Source organism: Carassius auratus, chromosome 50, assembly GCF_003368295.1.
Source record: "Carassius auratus strain Wakin chromosome 50, ASM336829v1, whole genome shotgun sequence".
In the NCBI taxonomy this organism is placed as follows: Eukaryota; Metazoa; Chordata; class Actinopteri; order Cypriniformes; family Cyprinidae; genus Carassius; species Carassius auratus.
This window is the reverse complement of record NC_039292.1, coordinates 1,839,783-1,859,638: the sequence shown is the minus strand read 5'-3', so window position 1 is coordinate 1,859,638 and position 19,856 is coordinate 1,839,783. Positions and strand designations below refer to the sequence as shown.

Here is a 19,856-nt window from a genome sequence, read left to right as displayed (position 1 = left end):
ATAATGACAAGAAAGAACCCTTTTGGCACAAAGGTTCTTTAGGCTAGTATTCATTCATATATTACATTATTCTGCAACATTTTGTATATGTAATTAAATTATTGTTTGTAGTAACTTAATATCACATTTGAATCATGCTGATTTTTGGAGAAAACCTGAAATTGCACTCTTCGTGTGATATTGATTAACTACATAAAATGATATACATATGTACATTTTCTAACCCCCATATCTTGAATTTTGTGATCATTCACACGCATTCATAAATGCATTTGAATACACCGAATAATGCAGTGAAAGAACAAACTCAAAATGCACATGCACCACGCTTTTAAAATGTTTAAAGTCATTTAATATTCATTGTTTAGTTTTTGAATATAGCCTACTTGATACTGTTAAAAGGCACATCATTAAAACAAAAATATGAGTTCACATATCACACCTTAACACATGTGGAAAACGTAATTAGAACTAGCTACTAAATTAGTTTAAAATGCCTATCCATATACAGATATGATTAGCGAACCCAAACTGACTCAAATGATTCGCGATCAGGCTCTGAACTCTCGAACTGATTCAAATGATTTACGCTCCGAATTGCCAAACTTACTCAAATGATTCATGCTCCGAACTCCCAAACTGACTCAAATGATTCGCGAATCCACTTTGAACTCCAGAACTGACTCAAATGATTCGCGAACCCGCTACGAACTCTTGAACTGATTTAAATGATTCGCGAACCCGTTCCGAACTCACAAACTGATTCAAATGATTCGCGATCCCAGAACTGACTCAAATGATTTGCGAACCCGCCACGAACTCCCGAACTGATTCAAATGATTCACGCTTCATGATTCAGTTTGGTAATATAAAGATTCCTCATTTGAACTCCCACCTCTTCTGTGGGTTTTATTGTTCTAGGTCCGAATTTGGGCTCCTGGGGTCTCAAAAAAGAAACATTTTAAATCTCCAAGGTGAACGTTATGACAATTGCAAAGTTTTGCCAGCAAATGCAAAAGCACTGAAATACATACTTTTCATCAGCATGAATTGAAGAACTGTGTGGATGCGATTTGACTGCAGTGGAAAATTTACAGATTTGTATCTCTTCCTCATGCAAAGCATTTTATGACTTCAGTGTCACATGGCCTACACTGACCAATCAGGATGGACAACAGGATTCTTCTGTTCATTCAACACATGTGACTTCAGACAGATCTAGTGGAGTTTCATTCGCAGAGTCTCTGCTAGCTTTGAAAATCCTCTTTAATCCTGCAGAGCGAGTCAAGGGCCTGAAGAAATACATTCAAAGGTGTTTCACCAGTAATATATCCAGCACTCACCTCCATCCATGCGATGTGGGGTTTGGATCAGCTGTGAGAGTGTGTTTATCATTACTCCAGTGCCAATCAAATACAGATGTTGCATCTAAACTGGGATGACCGTGTGATTAAAGGAGAAACTTGATAGCACAGCGTTTAGAGAGAAGAAACAAAGAGTGAGAGAGTATAGTGAGAAAGATGATCTGTGAGAAGAATAAATATAAATGTGCATGTATTTTTTTTAAATTAGAAAATTATGTGTATAAATGTAAGGGTTAAAAATACAATGTTAAACGTACTTATATTCATTTAATTAACACGTTATAAAATAAGTATACAATAACATTTATATATATATATATATATATATATATATATATATATATATATATATATATATATATATATATATATATACCAATCAGACAAAAAAATAATATAATTTAGCCTGGTTTTGTAATGAAACTTCTGATTGAGTAACACTTCAGTATTCATCTGATCCCAGATCAGAGCACAAACACAGTTTAAGCATTAACCTCAGACAGTATTTTCTGGGGCAGCAGAGCCATGACGTCATCTCCCGTTCGTCACACTGGACTGATCTAATTAGGACCATCCGTGAGCGTCTTTCTGGGTCATCAGGGCTGATCCTCCCTCTTTGTCTCCAAACACAAGAGCCATGCAAGACACGAGCAGGGTAAAGCTCCCAGGGGCGCGCGAGGACAGACGCCCTCCGTGAACTCGAGCTGGAGCAGCATGTTTGTTTATGAGGGACACCTGCGACTGAGGGATTTCTGAAGTACCTCTGATTGATCACATTACCTGGTGAGCAGCCAAAGAGCCAGACAGGACGCATCACCTGTCTGACTGTGATCCACTGGAAACACAGCTGTGCTGTCAGGTCAACATGATACTCAAATGATAATTACCATCCAGATGGAATGAATAAGTGCATGCATGAAAAAAAAAGCCAGAGTCTGAGTCGGAGTTCTTAAAACTGGAACCAAATAAAACCTCAAATACAGGCTGAGGGAAGTTTTTCTATAACTTTATTGAACATATTAACATCACTAAATATTTAACCTGATTACTTTATGCCAAAGTAAAATAATAATGATAACCGGTTTCCACATTTTGACTTTTATTTAATTTTTTTGCATGCAAAGTAAACACTGTTGTATTAGGTTTGTAGGCTATAGCAAAAAATGCAAACATTTCCATCAGTAGCGCAGGTATATTTGTAGCAACAATACATTGCATGGGTAAAAATGTTCTATTAAGTTCTAGGTTCTATTAAGATATTTTGTAAATTTTCCACCGTAAATATATCAACACTTAATTTTTGATTAGTAGTATGCATTGCTAAGAACTTTAAAGATGATTTTCTCAATATTACGTTTTTTTTGCACCCTCAGATTCCAGATTTTCAAATAGTGAATTCAAATATCGTCCTCCTAACAAACCACACATCAGTGGAGAGATGATTTATTCAGCTTTCAGAAGTTTTGTGTTCCTGGGTCACAAATAGATATATCTATTTAGATATATCTAACCCTAACCCTAATCTAAAATGCACACACACACATTTATTATTTATATAATTTACTGTGATAAATTAAAGCAACATTTTTTATACATCATACATGCTTCAGAATCATTCATAAACTCAGACAAAACATAAATAAAACAAAGACACACGTTATATATATATATATGTTTTTTTAACATAATATAAATTATATATTACTTAAGAATATAAGCATCATTGCATTCGATAATTAACCTATTTGTTATTTATCATTTTAAAAATAAGTACTTTGACAGAATTAGAAATGTCACTTTGACATGTTCATAAACGTCATACACATATTTGTCTTTATTTTTGAAGCGTTAGAGCAATACTCAGCGCGGGAAAGATTCTGGCTAATAGGATTTCGTCGGAGAGATGAAGGTGAGTTTCTAGAAAGTTATTTATACTCACTCCCTGCTGCAAACAACAACGACAACATTCCTCTCAATGTGTATACATGCTACGCTTAAACATGTTTTCCTCTGTGATTTTCCTCGATGGGCTCGTGGAAGTGTGCGTTGATGGATCAAACAGGCGCGAAAGTCCACTTCCAAACGTCTCCCGTTCCAGATCGTTCCGCATACAAACTTACTTCACATGATCAAGTTCCAGTCGGTGATTTTGACACTCCTCAAGTTGCTTTAAAAATAATCTAAAGGAGAAAAGCAAGGCGTCTCGTGCGTGACCGCGCGTAATCACAGAAGCGCGAGGACGCGCGGAGACGCACCACACGGATGAGTTCACGGAGTTTACCGTGGGATTCGGCTTTCTCTTTGTCCCACAGCACAAGAACCCTTCGTCAGGACGTCCTGAAGTCTCCTGGAACTGGTTTCGAGACTGTGGACGGATCTCAAACACTGAAATGATCTCCTGGTGTGTGTTTAAGGTGAGTGCACCTGTTACGTTTAATTAAAAAAGCTCGAAAAAAAATTCGAATCAGTCCTAATTTCAGCATCTTTTAGAACACGTTCAGTATATATATAACACGTTCAATATGAGAAGATAATGATTCACACTAGAGAAAATGCCAGTGTCCAACACATTTTTAATGATTTTTAAAACTGTTCTGATTATATTTGATTTTTGTCATATTATAGTACCTTTAGACAGCCTTATATTATTTATTTTGTTGATAATGTATAGTATATAAATGCACACCAGCAGCATTATACAGCTTTAGATTGGAAATCTATTTCAACATATTATATGTAAATCAGTTTAAATAGAAAATACACATTTTTTGTAAATATTAGAAGCTTAAAGTAAATCTATAAAGCAGGCAGTGATTTTGACTATATTTGACCATTATAGGCCTTACAGTGTCCATGTGACAAAATAATTGATTTTATATGTAGTTTATTTTTAGCTCAGTATGTGTGTAAATAAACAGTAGTTAAGTCTAATTTTCTAAAAACACGTTTTCTGTAAAATAACATTTTATTCTGTTCAAACTGATCACATTTTGTGCATATATTGTACAGTTTAGTATTTAATATTACAATAATTTTCTTCTCAAGGAAAATGAACACTTAATTGTTAATATGCATATTTATTAATAATAAATTAAAAACTTTACTAAAGTTTATTTGATAGTGTCAGATATCATGTCATATTAAATAACATACTGTTTTTGTTGTTGTTGTTGTTGTTTTTTAGTAGTGGTCACATTTCATAATTTCACAGTTATTCTATATTCTAATAGCTGTAAACTTGAGTAATATGATTGTTGTAGCACCACTATAACATCTAAATGATCATTGCATTGGTTTAAGAAAGCCAACTTACTGAAATCCTATTTAAACTTATTATTCTTCTTATTATTATTCTTCTGACCCAAAATTTAGAAACATGCTAGCAACATGCTAATCATGCTAGCAACATGCTAATAACATGCTAATCATGTTATCAAAATGCTAATTATGCTAGAAACATAGTAGCGACATGCTATCAACATGTTAATCATGCTAGAAACATGCTAGCAACATGCCAATCAAGCTAACGACATGCTAGCAACATGTTAATCATGCTAGCAATATGCTAGCGACTTGTTAATCTTGCTAGCAACTTGCTCACAACATGCTAATCATGTTATCAACATGTTATTGACATGCTAGCAACATGCTAATCATGCTTGCAAAATGCTAATTATGCTAGAAACATACTAGCAACATGCTACCAACATGCTAATCTTGTTAGAAACATGTTAGCAACATGTCAGCAACATGGTAATCATGCTAGAAACATGCCAGGCGACATGCTAGCAACAAGCGAATCATGCTAGAAATATGCTAGAAACATGCTAATCATGCTATAAACAAGCTAGCGACATGCTAATCATGCTATAAACATGCTAGCAGCATGCTAATCATGCTAGAAACATGTTAGCGACATGCTGCTTTCTTTCATTCTTTTTTTCAAACTAATCTATCTATCTATCTATCTATCATTCTTTCAAACTAATCTATCTATCATTCTTTCTTTTGAATGAATCTATCTATCATTCTCTCTTTTGAACTAATATTTCTTTCTTTCAACTAATATATCAATCTAGCTTTAAACTAAACTTCGAACTACTTTAAACTTCTTCAAACTTTCTGGTCAGGCTTTCTCAAGCCAACTTGAAGTTTGTCTCAACAAACTTTTTTTCTAGTTATTTTTGCAACTGTACAGTGATGTGGACTGTGTTTTCTCACGTAGTTTGATCAATCTAAGTATCTCTTGTGCTCTGCCAGACACTACAGCTTCTGCTCAGAGTTAGCCCACTGAAAGTGACTGATCAAATGTGATAGTTTTGTGGGTTTTGACTGTGGTTTGGTGGTTTTGGCAGCACGCTTGACTCCTGTATATCCTCTTTGTCACCGTGATTTGAATGTGGTGCCATATCGCTGCTGTAAAAGCTTCTATTAGTGTATCACTTCAGCATTCTGGGTAACTGGTGTTGGTCCTCATGGTTGTAGAAAACTCAGTGATGGTGCATTGGTTTTTAGAGATTCCTTTTTGAAATAATCAGAATTTGCCACACTCTAAAAAATGTTGGGTTGTTTCAACCCAACTTTAGATAAAATATGGACTAGCCCAACTATTGGGATATTTTTTTTTGTTTTTAATTTTAACACCAAAAGTTGGGTTAGTCCATATTTGAACAACCCAGGTTTTTTTTTTTTTTTTTTTTTTTTTTTTGGAGTGTACAAAAAATACATTTTAAATGGAACATTTATCTATTTCATTTAAAAAGGCATAAAAAAATAAAAAAATAAAAAGTGTGATTTGACTGATGTTCCAAAGTCACAAAACCTCAACTGCAAATGCAAAATGCAGAGCTTTTTTTCAAAGTCAAGACAGCTTTACAGAAAACAGCGCGCGCAGGGAGTGATCTGGCATCTCCCTTGTGTCAAAAAACCTTTCAGTTTAATTCCCCTACAGTAGAACAACCTCAGGACAGTTGGACAGAAGCACGCGCGAACAGTGGAGTCACGCGCACTCGCGCAGCTGTTGGGTTAGATAGTGACGGGAGCTGAAGAAAAAAGACTCTCTTTCATTGACCTTGAGTGTCTGTCTGTACGTGTGAGTTTTGGTCGGTTTGTTTACCTCTCTCGCTTCTTGTGACTCCTCTGCAGTTGACCCAGTTCTGCTTGTGTGCGCGCGCGCGCGTGCCCGTCCGTCCCCTCCTCCAGAGCGCGGCGAGAGTTCATTTGAGGACAGGGAAGTGCTTTCTTTTCCAGCGTGAATCATGAAGGAAAAATGAACCCCTGGAACTAGTTGCCCCCTTCGTTTTGGCATGTTCCTCCCCTTTGCTTTATTGTCAATTTTGGCTGAACTTGCAGTTCTTCCCTGAGCTGCCAAGAAACCTTCAAGTCCTTTAAAGAGACAGCGACCGAAGTCTAGTTCACGTCTAGAAGCAAATGAAAAGACATCTTGTTAGGATTCGGTCATTTCTTCCTGTTTGGTTGTGAATTGGGTCAGAACATCCCTAAAAGTGTCTCATTTAGACCTCATTGAGGGCTCTAACAGTTTGAAGAGGTGCTGTCTGTGCTTTATGCACCCTACAAAGATCACTTAACAGTGTTGTGATTAAATGAAATGAACGAAATTAAATTAAAAAGAAGTACTTGAAGTATTAATACAAATGTACATGCACATGACGATTAAGATATTCAAAAAAAGATTAATACTTTAATAATACTGAGACATGCAAATATATATATATTTTTTTTAATATATATTATAGATAATGTTTGTTAAATTTTTTTTGCTCATTCTTTTTTTTTTTTATCACCCATCAACGTCATTGTTGCCAAAATTGCATGGATTCTAGCAGGTTTAGTAACTAAACTAAGCGTTTTGCTTATATTTCATACTCGTGGAGCTTTGACAGTAATTAGAAGTCAGACAGTAAACATGATTTTTGTTATAAATGTGAATGCATCTGCTATTTAAAAAAATAAAAGGTCTTGAATAGTTTTTTTTTCCCATTATTTATGATGAGATTCCTAGTTTGAATGCATTGAATTATTGAAAATGTAGTTGTTCAGAACTCTAAATGTTCATGTTAGATGTTTTTAATATGTGGATACTTTGTGTATTTCGTTGTGTGTGCATTTCTACATATGAATATGAATGAAAACACCCTGGGATTGGTATGAGGAGTCGATTAAACCAATAAAACAAACACTAAAGACTAACGCCAACATCGATATCTTCTGCTAAAAATATGTTTGTTTTATATCTTGTGGAAGGTACAGTCAGGTACGGAGCCCTTCAGAAAACACACAGGTTATGAACACACATCTGTGTTTACTCAATCTGTGATGTGTGTGTTTGAAAGCAATCTGTTAAATTCAGATTCACACACATGATGAAGTTTCTAGACGTTTTAGGTTGAATGGCCAAAACAAAGTCTTGATGTATTCTTTGGTGCTGCCTCGTTTCGATGTTGTTACAGCTCTAAAGCATGAACTTCAGCCATTATTAGAGAAAGAACCGAGCCAAGCGGCCAAAGACAACAGTTAAGCACCTTGGGTTGAGTCATGTTTGGCCATGTGAAGCATCCTCTGCTGTGTTGTAGCTGAACTTGAGTCGAGCTCTTCCCCGTCGTCCTGGTGCTTAGTTAAAAGCTATTGCATCAATTTCAGAGAGAATATAGGCATTTTTGTTTGTGCCAATGATGGAAAACAACTTATATTTTAAACAACAGTCCATTTTATTATTTTTGATTCCCTGCATGCATTTGGTTGCTCAACAGCAGAGCATTGCATGAATTGCTAACATACCTTAAATGCAATGCGATGTAAGTTATTTTGAATAAAAGCGACAATGTAATGTGAAATACACACTAGGGCTGTATGATTAATCGCAGTAAAGCCGAAAGCACGTTATGGCTTGGTGCGATTTCATTAAATTAATAAATGTGTATGTTTCAGAGTGAAATGTGGCACTGTGTTCATTTACATGTGAACAGCTTATTATGCTCCATTTTTTAGTTTGCAGTAAATGCTGCTAAATAATGCAAAACATTATTATTATTATTATTATTATTTTTCTGAATTACTCAATTGTTAAGCAGTGAAATATTGCAACAGTAATATTTTATTTTGATTTTATTATTGTAATTTTTGTTCTGAACTGTTTTAATGAATTTTCTAGTTTTATTTAGTAATAATAACAATAATAATAATAATAATTTTGACCAAATTGGTCATCCCTGTAAATTTTTGTGTGCGCATTTATTTATTTATGTATTATTTTTGGGCCATTTTTACACACACAAAAAAAAAACATAAAAAATTATGAATTTGTTGCATTAGCTTAATTTCCAGTCTTTTGGAATTATGAGTGAAATCTTGAGTAAACACTCATTTTTGTGCAATCTTCAGATTTGTCTTTCAAAGTTTAACTATACTTTTAATTTGATATGTCAGCTTAGCACCACATGGTTCAGGGCTCAAGATGCTAAAAAAGGTTAGCTGTGTCGTGTCGGTGTGCATCATTAAAGCATGAATTATAATGCATTATATCTTGGGTCAAGAATGTAAGAAGTGTCTGTTTTCATTGCATTTTTGAAAGATTTGTGTATCTGTTCATGCACATGAATGCAAAGACGAATGACAAACGAGTTCCGTCTATTAGCTGCTAAAAATGCCATGTAACCTCGGAGGCTAATGCCCTCTGTGCTAAAATACAGTGTCTGATTTCATTCTACACTCACTGCTTTATGTCCTTTTAATCACCGTCAACTCCGGGATCATTTAAAAACTGTCTGTTTCTCCCATGGTGCTACATTATTAGCGGTTAGCTTCAATCCCAAACCCGTCCAGCAGTTCAGATTTCTATTTATAAGCAAACTGCTAATGGCAAAAACACTTGCTAACCTAATTTTATGAACACTTTTAATGGGCCAGAAGAAAGTTAAATCAGGAAAAAGCCACTAAAGACGGGGCTTTGAAATGAAAGCTGAGCTATTCTGCAATAAGCTTTTGGCCGAGGACGTTTCTCTGTGCTGCTTCCATAAGCTAAATGCCAGAGGGAGTTCGGATGGATCCCGGCCCAGAATCAACCGTTACGGCCTGGTTTCGTCTGAGGTGTTTTTGTGAGAGACTGGCTTTGATTTGGACAGTTGAGCTCAGCTCTTTTCTAGTAAGTTTCTACATTGAATAGTGAATCAGTTCGTTCAGACAATGCATGGAGGTTCATAAAATGATTCACTTGAGTCATTTATATAGTGAATCAGTTTGTTCTTAATGAAGTGACTCAAAAGTGATTCAAAGATTGATTCATGCATGTTCCATTTTTATTGTTAATTGTCAAGTTTTTGACTCAAATATTAATTTTATTTAAAGGGTAATTTATTAGTTGTATTATGTATAAATTCAGCACTTCTTCAAACTCTTTTTATCTACATCGCATTGTGAATCAGTTCATTCGTTTGGCACATAAAACAACTCACTGATTCATTTGAGTCATGCATTTGACGTTATTGGTAGATAAATCTTAGTTTGCTTCACTTAATGAATCGGTTCGTTCAGACGGTGCATGTAAATATGTATATGAACCGATACAAAAATGATTCACAGGTTGATTCGAGTCATGCATTTTACATTTTTGTAGATAAATCTTAATGTTAGTCACTGTTTTTCAAATCAAATATATTTTTGAGAGAGTGATTCATTTGTTGTATTATGAGTAAATTAATTCAGCACTTTTTCATCAACACTTTAACATCATTTAGCGAATTGATTCATTCAGATGGTGCATGTAGATTCATAAAATGATTCACAGACCCATTTGACTCATGCATTTTCTTTTCTTTTTTTGTTGTGGGTAAATCTTGTTGTTTGACTCAGATTTTGAGTCAAACGTTTTTAGTAAGATTCTACTTCGCTTAGTGAATCAGTTCGTTCGGTTGGTGCATATCGATTCATAAAACAATTCACAGATTTATTTCACTTTTTGCACTTTTTTTTGTAGTTAAATCTTGTTGTTTCTCACAGTTTTTAAATATTTTAATAGGGCGATTCATTAGTCCTATTGTCTGTACATTTAGCACCTTGAATGAAATGAACTGAACTTTTCTAGAAAGATTCACTTTTAAATAGAATATTTGACAAGTACATATTTACACGTTTATCATACATGTGAATGTATTCTCAGATCAGCTCAGATTTACTGATGGTTGACCTCTGACCTCTAAGCTGTGTGTGTGTGTGTGTGTGTGTGCTGTCCACAGCTGCTGTGTGTCTTGTGTTACTAACACTATGCATGTGAATGAAAGGCTGTGTGTATTTACTGATTTACCTCCTGACCCAGACAGCACCTGTCTGTCCCCCCGTGGACTCGCTGACCCGCTGTGTTTTTTGGTTCGCTGGACACGGATCAAGGTCAGTCCTGGTGTCAGCTTCGCTTTGATATTGATCCATCACTGATAATGTTAAATATCTGTCTGGAAAACCATTGGTTAAAGTTTAATCCCTCAACGCTTCATTATTTTGACACAGATGTATTCAGGTCTTTTATTTTGTACTGGTGACAGCAAGGGTGACAGGCTCAAATGTCTTTAAACGCAGTATTTTAAGCAGCTATGAGGTTAAACAGGATGAAAACAAAACTAAAAGCAACAGTGACCAATTACATGTAGTGCATTTCCCCAAATCCCCAAAATGAGATATTTATATCTATCCATCCATCTATCCATCTATTTCTACATTCCCACATAGTTCTCATTGGCAGCTCTAGTATTAATAAAGCAGCATGTTGGAAGCAACTCAGAAAACTTATAAATCCAGTTCTATTTTTATATATTTTAGTTTTGCCAGAGAAGAGCAGATAGCCTTGAAGTAAATCTTGTCTGTTATATTTTTGGAGACAAACATGTTTTTCTGAACTCAAGAGCAGCTCTGATTTACTGACAGCAAGATATTTCCAGTTCATCCATCAGGTGGCGCTGCTGTCTCTTTAACAGAAGACCAGCTGCCAATCACACACACACACACACACACACACACACACACACACACACACACACACACACACACACACACACACACACACTCACTCACGCATACACACACACACACAGTCTGACTGCACTTGATTTCATTATTAAATCAGGTTCTCAGTCTCTAATGTCTCATTGTTTGAAGACTGTATTAATATTTCTGAATGAGTCTGTAGTTGTAATATTTAGGGTAGGACAATATTAATAAAATTGCATCTCAAAATTTGTCAACTCATCAACATTTAATTGTATGTATTAATTTTTCACTCAAAGCAACCAGCACCTAATCATCCGTTGTTGCCAAGTAGATTCAAACGAGTTAATGCAGAACAGATCTAGTTCAATTATGATCTGTTTGATTTTAATTAATTAAATAATTTCAAAAATGAAATGTAATCATTTTATTTCATAAGCATATATTTATATATATATATATATATATATATATATACATACATTTTGAGATTCAGAGATGCAATTAAAACATTTTTCTTAACCCCTCACTAAGACAGTGAAAGTAGTCTAAAGCAACTGTATTTATGAAAATTAATAACAAAATAAAAGCACATAGCAATAAAAATTTATTTCATTTTATTATGGCAGAAATATAAATACAGTTTAAATACAGTATATATATATATATATATATATATATATATATATATATATATATATATATATATATATATATATATATATCATAGTTTATAAAAAATATGTAAATTAAATAGAATATAAATATTAGATGAAAAACGTAAACTAAAAGAAAACTGCTAACTGAAGTAAGTTTAAGCATTAGAATTATTGACAATAACAAAAACATAAAAATAAATAATAATAATAAAATAAAAATAAAAATAAATGTTACAGTGTCATTTAAAAAACTAAAAAATCTAATACATATCAACATTGTAAAAAAAAAAAAAAAAAAAAAAGCTAAATACAAAATATATAATTATAAGCTAATTGTAAACTTTAATAAAAACACTGATATGGACATTATAATGTGAGTCTCTATCTGAACCAAAAATGACTCGGAGAATCAGTGAATAACCACTTCAGTTTAATCTCATCCTCAAATAAAGCTGTCTTATGAATATTTTGGACACTTAAATAATAGTTTCTTTAGGCTTTTTAAATCTTATAGATGCTATGGTCATGATAAACAGTTTTTTGATGGACATGAGAGTGAGTAAATGACATTTTTTGGTGAACTGTTCCTTTAAGAAGCCACTTAAAGATGTTTGAGTGATGATATCACAGCTCTCCGCTTGTACGTGATTAAACGACTGAGATATCAGCGATCTGTATGTTTAGAGTACCGTGTTTGGCATTAGAGCAAAACAGATGCGTCGAAACACACACAGAAGGCAACGCAGGTCTTTCTTGTGTCGCAACAGTTAACTCTCTGAGCTGGACACAGCTGGGCTTTCGCCAGGCATTCTGGGACTTTTGGCTGTCTGACAAACTGCCTGTGAAGTGACCTGAAATACTTGGTTACGCTGGACGACTGTCAACTAACTCCAGAGCACAAAGAGACGCACTTCAGGTCTGTTTTTAGTCCGTTCAACTGAAAGCGTTTAATAAAAGCTTGTCTATATAACTATATCTCGACTATATCAGCCTGCATGCATATACAAATAAATCATCTTTTTCTTATTGTGCAGGAATAAACACATTTTCAAAGCACATTTTATTTGCATAAAGTGATGTATTTATCATATTCAGCAAGCTGTGGGATGCCGAATTTAATGCTTAAAGGAACAGTTCACCCCAATAAGCAAATCTCCTAAACATTTACTCACTCTCCAAGATGTAGATGAGTTTGTTTCTTCATCAGATTTGGAGAAATGTAGAATTACATCACTTGCTCGCCAATGGATGTGAATGGGTGCCGTCAGAATTGAGAGTCCAAACAGCTGATAAAAACATCATCCAAGATGTAGATGAGTTTGTTTTTTCATCAGATTTGGAGAAATGTAGAATTGCATCACTTGCTCGCCAATGGATGTGAATGGGTGCCGTCAGAATGAGAGTCCATACAGCTGATAAAAACATCACAATAATCCACAGCACTCCAGTCCATCAGTGAACATCTGTAGAAGACTCTCATTCTGACGGCACCCATTCACATGCATTGGTGAGCAAGTGATGCAATGCTGCATTTCTCCAAATCTGATGAAGAAACAAACTCATCTTAATACTGGAGAGTGAGTAAATGTTTAGGAGATTTGCTTTTTGGGGTGAACTGTTCCTTTAAGGAATTGATGTGATTGTATAAACTAGGCATTGTCTAACAATTTAAAGCAAGGATGTGTTTTTGGGGATTGTTGAGCCGATCGTACAGTCTAACCGTTGTGTTTGTGTCACTCTGAGACAGTTTTGTCTCTGTGATTTCTGTGCCGTCTCATTTGAATAGCGTTGAGGGTTTGTGCGAGTGAGTTTGGGTGATTCACATTCAGTGCAGCCGCTAGAGTTTACAGGTCAACACAAGGAAAAGAAAAAAAAATGCATGTGCCAGGAGCTGATCTTTCCCTCTTTCTCACTTGTTTGTTTCTATTTTTTATTATTCTATGCCTTTTTAGACACTTCGTACACACATAAAAGGCAAGATGTTGCCAAGATATTGCATTATTTACATGTCTGCATTTAACAGATGCTTTAATCCAGAGCGACTTACGTGAGCCTGACCGTGAAGTTTCTCAAACATTTGATTGAATTTTAACCATGGACTGTGAATGGCATTACAATTGCATGCAGATGGGTCTTTGTTGCACTTTGAGTTCAGCATTGTTTACTCAAGTAATCACATAAAGTCCAAGCTCTTTTAAATGGCTTCACATGTATTTTCACAATTACAGATGATGTAGCTGTACAGATTGGAGTTTGGTTTGTGTTAATGATGTTTGCATTCAGTGTTACACAAAAACAAAAAAGTCCTAGTCGACAAGGAACGTCATGCTAACTTTGGCTAATGTTCTGACGAGTTCTAAACAAAGTTCTTCCAGTAACATTAATAGAACAATAGAAAATGGATGTATGTGTGTTTTTTCAAATGTTACAGCTTGTTTCGGAATGTTCAGAGAACATTTAAAAGTAACATTCTAAAAATGAATAAATGGAAAGATTACTTTGATGTTCGTTAAAACATTTGAAACAATGTTTGCAAAACAAACATATATTTTTTAAAGACCATAATTTTTGTTAAATTATCAAATAAAAAAATGTTCCTTTTAAATAGTTTTTTTTTTAATGTTCAGAGAACGCTCACAAATGAGGTTTTCAGAATTAGCCTTTTTGTTAGCTGAAGTGTGACCTCAAATACGATGTTTGTTGCTGGTTAAAACAATTTTAGACTCAAAAACCTGTGGGCAACATGCAGAAGTGATGTCTGATGGCTGCGTGACGTGTTTATGTGCAATCAGAGGAGCACCAGAAAAGACAAACAGTTTGTGCTCGGCGACTGCTGTTGTGTTACGCATGAGCGAGCGCTGATGTCTGGTCTGTGAAGAGGGCACCATGGGTGTGTCGGGTTCGACCGGAGGAACTTTCGGATGCATTGCTGACGTGGCACCGGTTCGAATGCAGGAGTATTTATTTTATTGCATTAAAAGTGCACGCAGATTGCAGGTGCCTCTCATCTCCGTGTACAGAGGGTTTCCTCTGAACTGTAACACTGTAACAGAACTAGTGAAATTCACATAGTTCTGACTCGGGTATTATTTACACCTGTTTATTTCCGAGTGAAAGTGAGCTTTTCTTTTCTCACCCGTTTCTTTCTCTCTCCCTCTTTTTCTGTGTTATTTCCTCCGCCGTGTGCCAGGTCACGTCCCATGCCAGATCTGGATGAAGAGTGGCCCGAACAGAAGGACACGGCTTCACAAGGCTGTCAGAGACGCACGCGTCAGCTGTGAGAAACAGCACATGGAGAGATTTTGTGGGCTTGATGAACATCTTCACCGGGTGAGTTGAGTTCATATGTCAGCACTCTTTATTGTTTGATTGATGAGTCTCAAAAGCTACATGCCTAATGCAACACGCATGTGCATTAAAGTGCATCAACAAAAAACAGTAGTTTCAAATCGAAGCCTTTTAAACTGTATTAATGTAAGCCGGTTTTCTATTTGTGTGTCATTGATTTGTTTATAAAGTGGATCTACATTTGAGAAAAGTAAAAACGTTGTTCTTCTTATAAAAGGAAAGCTAAGATTTGTATTTGATGTTTTTGTTGATTGTAAAATTTTAATCTTAGTCTGAAATTAATATTTGACCATTGTAGTGCAGATATAACAGCACATTTGTACAGTTGAACAGTTTAAATGCTTAAATGTGTTTTCAAGTGTTTAATAACCTGTCTTTTTTACAAAGACGGAGATAACATTTATTAAAAAAGGGTTTCTTAAATTACTATTGAGTGTCGTAAGTAAATCTCAAATACGAGAAAAAATAATGTATATTCTTTAAACTTCTCTCTCTTTCTCTCACACACATACACACTTCACACAACTCTCATTTGCACAGTGGTGCTGTATATTTTCCCTTCACAATATTTTATTTTAGACAGTGCATGTATAATATGTCTTCATAAATATATTTAATACTGCAAGGGTTTTGCACAAAATTATAACGGGAAGAATGGATCGGAAACTTTTGTCTTTTAGTTAATTTCTAATTCTACTGAAGTTTAACACAAACTTGCTCATGTAGGTAATCTTTTTAGATTTCAGTAATCATTTATAATATGTAATTATATTAACTTAGATATAGAAATTATTAGAAACCAATTTTTAATTTGTAAAAAAGTATTACTTTCCAAATCCTCTGAAAGAAGTCTCCTGCTTTTCTTTTAAATGTTTCATTAATGCAGAACATTCGGGAAATTGTAAAGAGGTTTCAAAAGACGTTAAAACTAATTCCAACATTTTTTTGTAAATAATAATTTAATATCAGCTCAAATGAAGGTTAGATTAAGGATGCTATTATTGATTTCTGGGTTGCTACAGATCAGGTGCGTTCTTCTGAAGCGTTTGCGAGCGAGAGAACCTGGTTTCACTTGGAGGATGCCAGAGGTCAAGGGTCAGCAGCAATTAATAAGAGGAGCTGTCTGAGGTCCCAGGGGTCATTCCCAAGGGTCTGATCTGCTTGTCAGCAACACATAATGTGAGCGTAATCTTTACCGTGTCAAAGCAAACAACTGCTGCACCCTCTCAGTTTAGCCTGAACGACCCCTTGAATAACACTTTTGACCCAGGGGTCGTGACCTTTTTGTCTGGCACAGCAGGGAGTCAGTGGAGTAGTTCTTTAGGCACACGTGGAGGTCAGAGGTCAGACCACCTCAAACAGCTTTTTTGGGTGAAGTCGGGAGTTATTTGTGCGCCACGGCCTGCGACGGATTTGTGTTGTTAAAATTCAGTCTATTTTTTTTTTTTGTAGAAGTATATTAAAATTCAGTGAGGAACATTTGATAAGTGAATATTTTTTATTGTGTTGAGTTTTTATGTTGGGACAGCAGCCTTTTAAAGAATGCAACTGCTTTAGAACAAACAATGCTGTTTTGAAGAATAAATACCTTTAAGAAACTCTTGGTATCCATTTTTCCGGACATGAAGACAACTGCAGTTCTCGGCTCTCAAATCTTCTGCTTTTGGCTGCTTTCTTGTTTGCTTTTATTTGTCCGGCATTTCCTGTTGCAACACACACACTGTGTGTGTGAATCAGGCGAGGATTACCTCGTGCTTTCTAGCCTCGTGCTGAGTACTTACCCTTGCTAACGGCAGGCCAGCCCCACGATGTCAAAGAATACAGGTTTGACTCAAATGTGCAGCTAAATATTTGTGCTTGCTAGCATATTATTCCATCTTTAATAATCAGTTAAAGTCTGAGGCATCCGATGAAGGATCCATTGGAGAAACGAATTACTAAAAAAAAACTAAAAATTTAACTTCCCTTTTTTTTTTTTTTTAGTTGCATTGCATTGAATTAAAATGAATACAAATGCATTTTTTAAATCTGTTCATTTAAAGGCGACAATTACATTATTTTAGTGTTGTATTTTAATACAACTGTTATGCATTTTAAAGTTGGTTTTAATGCAATTCTTATGCATTTAAAAAAAAAAAATTTACGCAGTTGTTATGCATTAAAGTTTTTATTTTAAAGCAAGTATTTTGCATTTTAATATTGATATTAATGCCATTGTTATGCATCTTCATTTTAATTGTAATGCAATTGTTGTGCATTTTAATTGAGATTTTAATGCATTTGCTATTTATTTCAATGTTGATTTTAATGCAGTTGTTATGCATTTTAGTGCATTTTTATTTTAATCTTCAAGCAAAATTATTCTTTATTTATTCAAATTAAAATGAATGACAATTGCACAAAATGAAATGAGAAAACTGAAATATTTGTTTCATCCATGCATATATATTTTTTTCTCTGTAAAGAAGGACAAAAATGCTTTGCAGCATCAGTTACTGTTAAACTCGTTAGAAAAAAACAGTTCTGCATAAAAATAAAAATAAAAGGTTTTCACAATGCCATATTTATTGCGTTTCTGACAGAAATGGTCTAAAGACAGTCGACATCTACGAGATGGTGGCGTCCGCCATTTTGTGATGTGCGTGGTCTCGGAGAGATGAGGTATATTTGTGTGAGTGTTTGCACAACAACACGGTAATATTAGCATTATGTTTTCAACAATCCTCATGTTCTAGCATCAGACCGTTTATTTAGATTTACTGTACAGTCGCTGAATGTGGTGTCTGGATGTGTTTAGCATGGAGCTTCTTTTGCATATTTTCTCGTGCACTCTGGTAAGATTGCATTGCAATAATTGTGAATGAATGCACAGCTATTGCAGTCGTACACTTTACAATGCATCTCAGATATGCTGTCTTGTTTTTGTCACTGTGTTTAGACATAAAGGCGGTGTTGAAGTTCAGGGCATTAATAGTTGGTAAAACTTGTCCTGAGATAAACTCGATGGCACAACTGCTGCAAACAACAGAAAAAGCTAATAAACAGAGAGACGTTCCAGCTAAATAACAAAAGGTTGCTGTGCTGCTCGCTCAGTCTTTGTGGATGCAATGTGAAGTTTGCGATGAAACATAAGCGCGTATGGTTTATCTACGAGGCCGCCGATTGGTCAGAAGCCGTGGCGAGATGTGACGTGGGAAGAAAACACCGGGGTCCCTACCTAACACCGTAGATGATGTCCAACAGGCCACATGATGCACACAAGCTTGCCTTTTCACACACTACCCTTGCAGTTCTGCTTGGCGCGATGGCCTGCGACAAGTGTGTGAGGACCGACATGAGCCAGCGACGAAGGGGACTGGTACGTCTTCGTGCATCGGCCATGTTAGATCAACCCGAGCAGCATTCACTCTTTTAGAAACAGAGACACGCTGGTTAGGAAAGTAGCCCCACCTTCTGAAATGTCACAAGTCTTCCCTCAATCCCCTGAGACTGCTAAGAGAAGTGTTGAGCAAGTCCTCAAGAGCTGAAAAGAGGTTTTCGCAGTTCGCAGGCTTTCTGCGCTCTCATTAGTTGAGCCGCCGAGAGGAAGAGCAAGGGGGAAAGAGAGAGAGAGAGAGAGAGAGAGAGAGAGAGAGAGAGAGAGAGAGTGCACTGCATTCGGAGGGAAAAAAAGTTTGTACAGCGAGTCCAGCCTCGAGGGGTTTCTGGAGCAAGAGCCAGAGCAAACAGAACGTCTATGCTGTGTCGCTTTCCTTTCGATTTATTACAATGGAGCCTGCCGTAGTGTCGGACACTGGGAAGAAATGGAGGGAAACGATAGCTGGACACTTCCCTTGCTGCACGGTTAGGGTGTGTTTGAGCGAACGTCTAATGTTTCTGTCGTTTTCTTTCCCAGCCTTGTTCTGTCACTGCAAGGGAGGGATTTAAGGGAGTGGAGCAGATGGATTGAAGGATGAACCAGGAGTAGAGACAGAGAAAAAGGGCACGCGAGGAGAGCAGTATTGTGGGGGCGGAGCCTGTTCGTTTAACTTCTTTCTCATTGGCTGGAAGCTCAGAACTCCATTGTGGAGAATCCTCCGATCATTTGAATGTGGTTGTTTCTTTAAGTACAGTTAGTTTTATATTCCAGGGGTTGATTTTTATTAACTAACAGACTTGATTTTTTGTTCTTCTTAAGAGAGAATGTACAAGAAACACGTTTATTTAGTTTTGCTTTCAAATATTTGGCCTAGCCCCAAAACATTCAATCTTAAACTTAAAACGCATTTTGCCCTATTTGTGTTGTTTTGCTACTTGAACAGTTATTTAAAGTATAAAACATTGTTAATTACAATACACAGCAAGGTTTTTAATCATAATTTTAGGTGGACTGACCCTCAGATGACCCCCAGGATTTCCGCCTATGGTCTCCACTAACTTTGCACATATAGACTTTGTAATATTTGCACACTCTTCTTTGCAGAACTCCTCAAGTTCAGTTCAAACTAATGGT

The 19,856-nt window shown here is 35.7% G+C and overlaps 2 protein-coding genes and 1 long non-coding RNA gene across 13 annotated transcripts in view; 1 reads left to right on the top strand and 2 right to left on the bottom strand.

The window, feature by feature from the left end:
- Nucleotides 1-19,856, bottom strand: part of LOC113066589 (neogenin-like) — a 1,074,835-nt gene that overhangs the window by 528,837 nt on the left and 526,142 nt on the right. The window lies entirely within an intron of this gene.
- LOC113066610 (uncharacterized) overlaps nucleotides 3,159-19,856 on the top strand; it is a 29,732-nt gene continuing 13,034 nt past the window's right edge. Inside the window, exons 1-2 of one of the 4 annotated variants that reach the window (XM_026238542.1) lie at nucleotides 3,159-3,778; nucleotides 15,207-15,346. In XM_026238542.1, the coding sequence (XP_026094327.1) occupies nucleotides 15,230-15,346 (117 nt within the window). In that variant the 5' untranslated portion in view covers nucleotides 3,159-3,778; nucleotides 15,207-15,229. Of the gene's footprint in view, nucleotides 3,779-12,397; nucleotides 12,933-15,206; nucleotides 15,347-17,169; nucleotides 17,189-19,856 lie in introns of those variants that run through there. The other 3 variants (XM_026238544.1, XM_026238539.1, XM_026238540.1) reach the window with 3 other exon arrangements.
- LOC113066623 (uncharacterized) lies at nucleotides 6,082-19,636 on the bottom strand. Its single transcript, XR_003279204.1, has 3 exons — nucleotides 18,815-19,636; nucleotides 15,153-15,291; nucleotides 6,082-6,784 (listed from the first exon to the last, which is right to left on the bottom strand). It is a non-coding gene; the product is annotated as an uncharacterized LOC113066623 (long non-coding RNA).